Source organism: Ictidomys tridecemlineatus, chromosome 15 (assembly GCF_052094955.1).
Source record: "Ictidomys tridecemlineatus isolate mIctTri1 chromosome 15, mIctTri1.hap1, whole genome shotgun sequence".
NCBI classification, from domain to species: Eukaryota; Metazoa; Chordata; class Mammalia; order Rodentia; family Sciuridae; genus Ictidomys; species Ictidomys tridecemlineatus.
In genome coordinates, this window is record NC_135491.1 from 5520420 (window position 1) to 5530306 (window position 9887).

Here is a 9887-nt window from a genome sequence, read left to right on the forward strand (position 1 = left end):
TAATTGTTTAATTTGTGATTTCAGATAGTTCATGCTAGAAAACTTAAATACTTAGGATGGAAAATTAAAAGAACTCTACTTCCAAGTTGGCAAGTAACTTCCAATCATTGAGTTTTATATTTTTCATCAATTTTTGAACTGGGTAGCCTGAAAAGATTTCACTAGGTATACTAGTACATTAACTTGGGCAAGGATAATAAATTATGATATGATATCTGTTCTCCTCAGTGTGTAAGATTCAGGAAAAGAGCGTGTTGGATTGGGACGTTGGCCTGGCTTATTGAAATGACATTAAATAGCCACAGTCTAAAAATTTTTAAAGCTTAATTTTGGATATACATGCTAGTGTGTGGTTCTTTTTAAAAATTTTTTCAGGCGATTTAATGTAACTTAATACTATTCTTTAGGAACTTCAGAACAAAGGAAGTGACTTAATGATCCTAAAGAAATTTCTTCTGATGGTAGAGATCCTATTTTCAGTTTTGTGTGAGCAAGTTTTTCTAGTGTAGGAAAATGTAAAGGTATAAAATTTGGTAAATTGTAGCTTAAACTTGTATCATAATTTTCAACATCCAAACCTGGAAATTGTGATTTATGGTTGAAATGCCTTAGGCATGAGGTTTCTGCTCAGAATTCCAGTTTTTCTTGCTCCTCCAGACCTCAGGCAGGATTTAAGTTGAAATGCAAATAGAAGAAGCCTGGAGCTCAGTAGGAGACAGATCTGAGGCCCAAGGGAAAAAAAAAGAGTAAAAGTGTCTTTGTATGGGAACTCAAACTAGACCAAACCAAAGAGTAAACTGTATGGCATTTATTAATTACTGGCCGGTCAATTTTTCTAGGACTTTTGCCTTTTCTTAGATTCTGTATTCTTTTGAGCTCATGATTTTGATCCTATAGACAAGTTAATGTTTTTCTGATAAGTTCTATTTTTGATCAACTGGAGTTTTTTTTTTTTTTTTTTTTTAACATTGCAATGAGATTTCACCTGAGGAAAAAGCTGCAAGACCTTTACTATTGTGTTATGTGTTACACTTGTGTTATGTGTTGTATGTGGGTATGTCTGCATGTGTGTATGTCCATATATCATGCAGTGATATGACAATTGATAGATATATGAGGAGCACTCATGAAAAATTAAAAAAACTGGATCCAAATATATTTGATTTACATGATTCAAATGGCTCAATTTAAATATTGTAAATAGATGAAAGAAACGATGTCTTTAAAATTAAGCTTACAAGTTTTTCTAGGTGTTCAAAAATAAAACCTAATAAAATGTTGATGTCTATAAAATAATCTGCTTAAATTAAAAAATGTACAAGTATTGTTTCTAAATGTGAACAGAAGGAGGTTAACAGATAAAAAACTAGAAGGTTCTAGATATGGATTTAATAGAGGGAAAATGTATTTCTGGATAAGAGTCTATGATTAAGTAATTAAGAGGGTTTAAGTAAGTAATATAAAGAAGGTCTGTGTAAGTGTAAGTTTTTGAGCAAGTAATCTTAAAGAAATTAAACAGCTGGTTAAACAAGTGCAGTTGTTTTAGAGAATTGTGCTATGTTATTTCTTTAAAAACTAAACTTGGTTAATATAAAAACATCAATGTAATTGGTGCTATTAATGTGTTCATGTCTTCTAGGTATACAAGTCTGTAAGGTAGAAGCTTTAGAAAGGGCATTATATCAAGCTGTGATCTAAAGTTGTATGGTAATTTTAGGCTTAACATGAAAAACATATTGGAGATTTATTTATATAATTTGTGTTCTATAACTGGACTTATTATCAATAAGTTACATAAAGTTCTATGTTACTTTTTACACTGAAATGTATAAAAAGTATTTAAATGTATTTTTAAGTTAATGAGAGCCTAATCTGTGTGAAGGTTTTATTGTAAAACACAAAAATACTTTGCTACTTTTCTACAAGAGGTTAAAAGCTTTCAGCTTTTCTTTAATTCATGTTTTAGGTGTGATATTAGATTGTGTTAGCTAATATTCATGTAAACTTGAGCAACAATTTATGTAGGCTTTATAAAATGATGTCTAAAAAGCAAAGATCAGCTTCAGAGCTATAGTATTTAAGATTTATGAAGAGCACAGCCTTACCTGAGATAAGGCTCTGTGTCCCATCTCACTACATGACTACGAAAGAAGTAGGCCAGATTTCAGTACATTTACATTTAAAGTTGTGTCCAAAAGTTGGTTTTTTGTCACAATTACCAGGATCTCAAACAGGGGATTATAATGTATAACTCTGCCAAAATTCAAGGTAGCTATTACGTAAACTAAATATGTTTTTACCCTAGTTAATTTTATTTTGTAGTTTTCTTATAAATGATCTAAAGATTGCCTGTTAATGTTTTGCAGAGGTACTGCTTCAAGAACACACAACCTGGGTTAATTTAAGATAATGAGTTATCACAGGATAGAGAGATAGACATTAAAGCCCAGTACTCTTAATATAAGGCTGTTGAAATTTATTTGCTGGATGTTTAAGATTAAGTTTTAAAATTAAAGTTGAATTAAAAGAGCCAAGAAAACCAATATTTGGCTCTTGCCCTCTGAGTCAGTCTGAATCAGGGAATAGGGGACTTCTCCAAAGAGCTTTACAACTCTAGGCCACATAACCTCCTGATCAGGGAGATTAATGAGACCAGTGGAGGACAGAAAGCCAATTAGTGCATTTGCTATGAAGAGGAGGGTCATCAGAGAAGGGAGACATCCCTGATGCTTCCGAGGGAAGCCACATGGTCAAGCAAGGCCTGGACCCATCCTAGCGCAAATGGCACTAGCAGAACTGAGAAGCTGCTGTAAGTTCCCCGAGGAATCCCAGGGAAACTCAGCTGACTGTTAACAATAGATAGAAACAAAAGTCATTTTGACTCACTTCATCTTAAACACTTAGCAAAGACAGTCAAAGCCAAAACACAGCTGTTCCTGGGCATTTTAAATGAAAATAATAGTTAAATGTAACCTCCCAAAATAAGTAAACTGGAGGCTGCAAAAGAGATTCTTAGGTGGGAATGCCTGATAACTATCAAAAGGAACTGCCAGAGTAGTTTTTAGTTTGAGGCCTACAGATATTCCTAACCTACACAGTTAGGCTTAGTGTTTGCTAGTATGGTTATCCAGCCCTAAGTAACAGAATTAAAGATTTCTCTATTAGACACAGGTCATACTAGTAAAATAATTTTGCAAGATCAGATGATTTTAAATTATTAAACTGTATCTTAAGGGGAAGGACATCTGTAACCCTAAAAGTCCATCTTTGCAGACAGGGCAGGGGGCTGAGGACCTGAGTTGGTGGCTCAGGAGGGCTTGTTTGGCATTCCAGTGGCTCATGGACGCTTCTCTTTTGAGACTCACTATACCTTTCCTTTTCTGCATCCCCATGTTCCTCCCTCAGGGCCACCCTCAGAAATGTAGTGACCCTACAGAGAGCAAGGCATGTTGAGGTGCAAGGTGGGCAGGGCTGCAGTACAGTCTGAGGAAGGTGGCTTTATCGTGATAGCACTGGGGAGCCCTGCCAGGGTCCTCACAGGGAGAGACACTCATCCATCTGGGAACTCTGAGGGAAGACTCAGGTTCTGACGGAGATTCCAGAAAGGAGGGCCAGGGAAGCCTTTTGACTCACAGTTTTGGGTCTCTAGCATCTTGGGATCCCATCAAGACCTGCCCCACCCACCGTCCTCCACCCTGAGCTCCACCCCAGGTCCATGGTAAAGCAGAGGGTAGTCGTCTCACTGCCCGAGGTCTGCACGGAGGACCTCAAGTGCACCCACCATGGACCTCAACTGCACCCACCATCGCAGCTCTCTCCCACACTCACCTGTGCACACGCACCACTACCACCCCCAGGGCCAGCACAGACCCACTGTGTCCCCATCCTCTGAGACTCTGCCCTGCGCATGTGCGTTCTGCCCCGTACAAGTCCCCAGCCTCTGCACCCCCCCCCATTCTCGCTTCACTCTCTCCCTGCAACCCCACTGTTAGACCACGATGCAAAGAAAGGCCACCAACTCCAATTGACATCAAATTAAAGCAATCCTGTAATTCCGACCAGCCAGGGCTGTTTCCTGAAAACCCTGGGAACAGAAGACAGCCCGCAGCTCTGAGGAGCGCAGCTTTACAGTACAGAAAGTTACAAAAAGGGGGGTGTCTGCAGAACTTACAGATAGCAGGATTTTGACAAGCATAAGACAGAGGCAAGCAGTAGGTTAATGGTTGAGCACTTAGGGAGTAAATTGGATTCCAGCATCAGAATTCATAAGGCACCATTAGAGCTTCAGAGAGGGTCCTTATCTGGCCAGGGAAGGCCAAGAGTTATGAGGTGTCACTAAAGTCTCAGAGAGGGTTGTTATCTGGTGGGGGAAAGCCAGGCGTGGGTGAGGTCAAGGCACGGGCAGGCATTCCAAGTAAGTTCAGAAATCGCAGTGATTCATAGTAAAGCTGAAGTTAACTTTTCATGCCTTAGTGACGTGATGGCTCCCCATCTTAAGAGGGAATTAGGCTGCGTTATCACCCACCTCGAAGGGTGCAAATCCTATGTTCTATAATTCCTGTAGCCTATAGTGACCACAAAACCAGGAAATCGGGACAAAGCCGTTTCCCCTCCAGGCGATCCACCAGCGACAGCCCTCTGCCTCATCCACACCACGGTCCTCTCGCACCCTGGCGCAGGCGCAGAAGAGACGCCCAGCAGTGCCCTTGGAGCCTCAGGCCAAGTGGAAGCCTGGACCACAGGGTTGGAGGGAATCCCCCAGCCTCAGGCTCCCCGAGGACTGTTGCATTCTGGGAGTCGTAGGCCAGGCAACACCAAGGCCAGGAGGTGACCAAATCGTGCAGAGGCAGGAGGGGGTGGAGCTGCGTGTCGGGAGCAGGGTCTGCGCCTGCCAAGTCTCGGACCCCAGCAGCCTGGCCCTGAGGGTGTGGGGGTCTGCAGAGGAGGGAGGACGGCTCTGGGGAGAGTCCACAGCACGGCCCTGGGAGGCTCTCTCCTCCATGGTCCCCTGTTCCCTGTCACTGTCCATGGAGGGGACACGCAGCTGGTCAAGCCATGGAGGAAGTGGGCGATGCTGGACGCTGGTGCTGGGGACAGATGGTGGGAGCTGAGGCGGATCCCGTGATCAGGGGAGACGAGGACCAGGAGTGTCCAGGGGTAGGGGGACAGACATCAGGGAGGCCAGGCTTAGAAGGAAAGAAAGGCCAGGTGGTGACTGCGGTGCCAGGGAGGTACAGCAAGGTCGAGGTGGGGACCCTCCTGGCTCTGCTGTAGAGAAGGGCCCTGAGCCACTATCCATATGGGACCCAGCAGGAAGGGGGGCTTCAGGATGGGGACGGGCAGCTCACCTGTGGCCATGGGGAGGTGGCCAACCTGGGGCCTTGACCAGAGAGGGGTCCCTGGGGATGTGGGAGGCTGAGACGCTGCGTCACTGACCTGGGACTACCTGGTGACAGCGTTTCCAAGCTCCTCGCCCATTGCTGGCCTAGCTGCCCTCTTCCTGGGGGACCTCACTCTGAGGGAAGAGACCAGGGCCTTCAGGGGGGCAGCTTGGTGCAGTGGGCAGTGGTCCCTGCCCTGTGCCCTGTCAGGGGCTGGAGGTGACTGACGGAGGCCCAGGAGGCCTGGCCTGAAGACCTCTTTGCTGACACCCGCTCCCCCCCCACATTGGGCCAGAACTGGGGACAGACAGCGATGGCCCATGGCCCAGGCAGAGTCCTCAGCACCCACTAGCCCCTGCCAGGCACCAGTGCTCTTGACCACTTTGAGTCCCCTTTGCTGGACTCTGGGATTCAGTGCCAGGTGCCTGCCCTGCCCACACCTCCTCTCCAGCCCTGGGCAGCGCTGACCTGAGCAAGATGAGGCAGAGGCCGAGGAGCAGGATCTTGACAGCCACCTCCCCGATGGCCACCAGGACCACCTGGGCCATGGGCCCTGGCCTCCCTGCAGAAAAGTGGACGAGGCCAGAGTCACCTGCTAATCCACAACCCAGGTCCCTCCTCCACCTGAGGCCATGGACATGGCTCCTCCAGGCCTCCTCCATCCCTAGTCTGGGGCCATCAGCCCAGGCCTCCCCCAGGCCCTGACTGCCCAGCAGCAGGACCCCAAGCACCGTCCAGCCTCACAGCTGACCTGAGGCTGAGCAGAGGACCCTCATGCCCCCTGCTGGGCACGTGGGCATTTGCTCAGAGGCCTGGGACCTGCAGGTCCTTCCTGGGCTGGGGTCAGGTGAGCTGACCCAGGACACTCACTCTGCGGTGACAGGCTCAGGGAGATGTGCTGGGAGCCCAGAGGGTTCTGCGCATGGCAGGTGAATTCCCCTCCACCCCTGAGGTGCTCTGCAGACAGCTCCAGCACCCCAGGGTCCATGGTCTGCCAGGGATACTGAGTCAGGTTCCCCCAGGACCAGCTCAGCCTGGCAGGGGGATGGCTGTCGACGACACAGAGCAGACGCAGAGATTGACCCTCCAGGACGGAAAGAGATGAGCCATTCCCCAGGGTTGTAGATTCTGTGGAGAAAGAGACAGAGGGTCAGAGTGACAAAGAGAGCAAAAGAAAAGAGGAAGAACACAGGAGACTGCAGAGGGGTCAATTCAGGGACAGACACGTAGACTGGGAGAACGGAGACCCAGAGATGGAGAGCACAACCCTGGGCCCTGACTCAGCCCCCCCTCCCTGGGTGGTGTAGATCCATCTCTGTCCTGATGGGCTCTGGCCCCTGGACTCAGGCCCCAGCTCTCTCAGAGGAAGCATCTTGGGCTCCACAGGATCCTCAGGCAAGTTGTGAGTCCAGCCCTAGATTCCAGGTCCCCAGGGGCCCTCGGTGACACTTCAGATGCCAGACTTTCCTGGGGTCTCTTGCCCTGTACCACATCCTCACCTGACGCCAGCCTCTGGTTTATCAGCCTGTTTCTAAGAGGGGCTCACTCCCAGGCACTCAGAGTCTGATGGACTGGGGACCCAGGAGCAGGTGTCCCTACGGCCATGTGACAAGTGATGGGGACAGCAATGTAAATGAGACAGGGAGAGGATGTGGTCAGGAGGGCTCCCTGGAGGAGGCGTGGCTTCCTTACACACAAAGTACCCAGTGAAGGTCAAGTTTGGCAAAGATGGTGGGAGGAGGAAGGGGCTCCCCAAGGGGAACAGAGAGCGCCCAAGGACCAGGGCAGAGTGCACCAGGGAGAGCCCAGGACCTGCAGGGCAGGCGGGAGGGTGTGCAGGGAGGTGGGGGCACTCACACAGGGCCTCGGAGGTCAGGGGAGGAGCTTGTTCTTGGGAACTCAGAGGGACACCAGAGCTGCCACAGAGCCTGGTGACTATGACGCAGGGCAGACCTCCACCCGCTCCCTGTGCAGGCAGCGAGCTCCAAGGGAAAGGCCAGGCCTGGTGTGAGGAGGAGGGCCCTCAGGCCTGGACAGAGCTCCCAGAACCAACAGTCAAACAGGACGTCACCTGGGCACTGAGCAGAGTGGACGGGAGTCCCCGGAACTGCCCCTGGGAAGAGGCCTCCTCCTGGGAAGACAGTGCCCATGCAGAACACGCCACCCAGGCGTCACCAACACGGGCAGAGAGGCCTCGGCCCCGCTCTCCCCCTCGGAGCTGGGAAGGGACTCCCTGGAGACCCTCAGCCTCTCCTCCAGGTCACAGGGACGGACGAGCCAGCTCCTGTGGTTAGGAATGTACGCCACTGACCACGCGGGAGGGACACAGGGGACTGTTCCCTGCACAGTCCTGTTGGGAGATGACGAGGGCTGGGCGCATGGACCAATTTGGTTGTCAGAGGACGCCCACAGGCCAGGGTCCATCTGGGCAGTGGGACACCCTCACCACCGAGAACGAGGACCCTGAGTGCTACTGACATGCAGTGACCTCTCAGTCCTCAGGTGCACAGTCCAAGCCTCAGTGCATCCTGCATGGACACTGGTCACTTCTGGGAGGGACCTAGGCTCTGGGGACAGACTGCTCTGTGTGTGCCCTGGACTGTGCCTCCTCCCACAAGCACTTAGAGCAAAGCTGTTGGGGAATAAGAAGAGGAGGCTGGAGGCGGGTCCAGGAGGAGGCTGGGAGGGGGCCTGGGAAGCCCAGTTCTGCTGTGAGAGTGTCACCCTGTCCCTGTGGGGGTGAGGGGCAGGCGCTGGAGTCTAGGGAGCCCAGGAGGGTGGGGACAGGTGCTCAAGGCAGCCATGAGGAGGGGTCATTGGTTTCTGCAACATGGGGTTCTGTCACCAGGTGAGTCCAGGGTGAGGGGACCCAGCCCTGCCCTGAGCTGAAGAGGCCCTGCCCCCAGCCCCAGCGAGGCCCCTCCCTACCTGGGCCAGCTCCTGGGGACACAGTTACACTCAGGTTCTGTGGAGAGTCTGGGGCAGGGAGACACGCAGACCTGTCAGTGGGAGGCTGGGGACATCAGCCTCTGTCCCAGGAGCCTCATGGTGGGGAGGGGTGGAGGCTGCATCCTCCTGGCCCAGCCCCCACATGATTTCGGGACCCAGCACCCAGTGTCCAGGGTCTGACCCCTCTCCCTCTCCCTCAGGGACCAGCCCCATCAGAGCCCCAGGTGTCCCAGCCCAGCTCTCACATGAGACGTTCAGGTGGACGGTCTTTGTCCTGGTCACAAGGGCCCCAGGAAGGGTCACCTGGCAGGTGAGGTTGGTGCCATGGTCCTGGGGCCGCGGGGTGAGGGTGAGCACCGAGGAGTGGGTGATGTTGGGGCCCAGGGAGGACACAGAGGGCCCTTCCCAGGAGAAGGTGGGGGGCGTCCCCTGCTCACAGGCCCAGGGCACAGAGCAGGTCAGGTCGCTGGGACGGCCAGACTCCAGGGTCCCAGGGACGAGGATGTCAGGGGTCAGGGCTGGTGAGCAGAGGGGGACAGGCAGGGTCAGGAGGGAGGGTGGGAGGTGGGGCCCTAGAGAAGCTCAGGCTCTGACCCAGCTGCTCCCTGAGCCCCTAATGCTTGACCCCAGCTCCCCCAGGGCAGGGTCCCACCCAGCTCTGCCCCGTGACCTTCCTGAGGCTCCCTGGAGCTGGAGTCTTACCTGTCACTTGAACTGAGACCATGTCATTTAGGTAACTGTATTTCAAGTGTCCTCTCTCCACCCGAAAGTAGTAGGACCCTGCGTCTGTCTTCCTGGCGTCTCTGATGCTCAGGGAGCAGTTGTCGGTTCTTGGGTCCCCAAGGAGCTGGAACCGGCCCTGGGTCTCCTCCCGCACCTTCCTGTCAGGGTTGTTGGTGGCCACTGGAGCATCCGTGCTCTTGTCCCGTCGCCGGAACCAGTAGCCATGAGCTGGGTCCCTGTTAGTCCAGCTGCTCCAGGGGTAGGAGAATTGGCAGGGCACATGGACACACAGGCCCTCCTGCACTGTCACCTCCCTGGGCACCTGCAGGGTGTAACCCGGCAGGTCATAACCCCCCTGGCCCTCCACCCGCCCACAGCCCCGCAGCAGGGGCAGCAGCAGCAGCAGCAGCAGCATGTCGGCCGGGGCTGCAGGGCCGCAGGGGAAGTCTGCCCCCAGAGCTCCTCTCTGAGGAACTAAGAGCCCACAGGAGGAGGCCCACGGGAAGGGGACAGAGGGGACGGTGGCCTCCTAGAGGAGGAGCCTCAGCCAGCCTCTGCCAGGGCAGCCTCTGCCCTTGGAGACCAGCCCCCACCACCACATCCAGCCTGCAGCCCTGAGGACAGAGAGGACAGGGATCCTCCCTGTGTCACCCTGTCTCCTCCCTCCCTTTGACATCTTTCCTCTTGGGAGACTTTTCTGCAATGTCACTCATGGGCTTCCTCTAACCAGAGCCCTGAGTGACCCCAGGGCCATTGACGATTGTAGGACCAGGAGACGAGGGAGGCCACTGGGGTGAGCAGGTCCCCTCTCCTCCCTACCTCAGCAGCCACACA

General features: G+C 52.1%; 1 protein-coding gene across 1 annotated transcript; it reads right to left on the minus strand.

Moving 5' to 3' along the window:
* Positions 1-4024: 4024 nt before the first annotated feature.
* On the minus strand, positions 4025-9654 carry LOC144370701 (sialic acid-binding Ig-like lectin 13). Its single transcript, XM_078031515.1, has 7 exons — positions 9033-9654; positions 8576-8848; positions 8310-8357; positions 6252-6509; positions 5850-5943; positions 5437-5515; positions 4025-5186 (listed from the first exon to the last, which is right to left on the minus strand). The coding sequence occupies exons 1-6, from the start codon at positions 9466-9468 to the stop codon at positions 5443-5445; spliced, it is 1182 nt and encodes a 393-aa protein (XP_077887641.1). The 5' UTR covers positions 9469-9654; the 3' UTR covers positions 4025-5186; positions 5437-5442.
* Between the last annotated feature and the right edge of the window lie 233 nt (positions 9655-9887).

What these genes read in the sequence shown, in the direction of transcription:
- LOC144370701 (XM_078031515.1), bottom strand. Translation starts at nt 9,468, where the DNA reads ATGCTGCTGCTGCTGCTGCTGCTGCCCCTGCTGCGGGGCTGTGGGCGG. An exon ending in GTCCCCAGGAGCTGGCCCAG is followed by an intron (nt 6,510 to 8,309) that starts GTAGGGAGGGGC and finishes CTTTCTCCACAG; the next exon opens with AATCTACAACCCTGGGGAAT. An exon ending in CTCTGCCTCATCTTGCTCAG is followed by an intron (nt 5,516 to 5,849) that starts GTCAGCGCTGCC and finishes CTCTTCCCTCAG; the next exon opens with AGTGAGGTCCCCCAGGAAGA.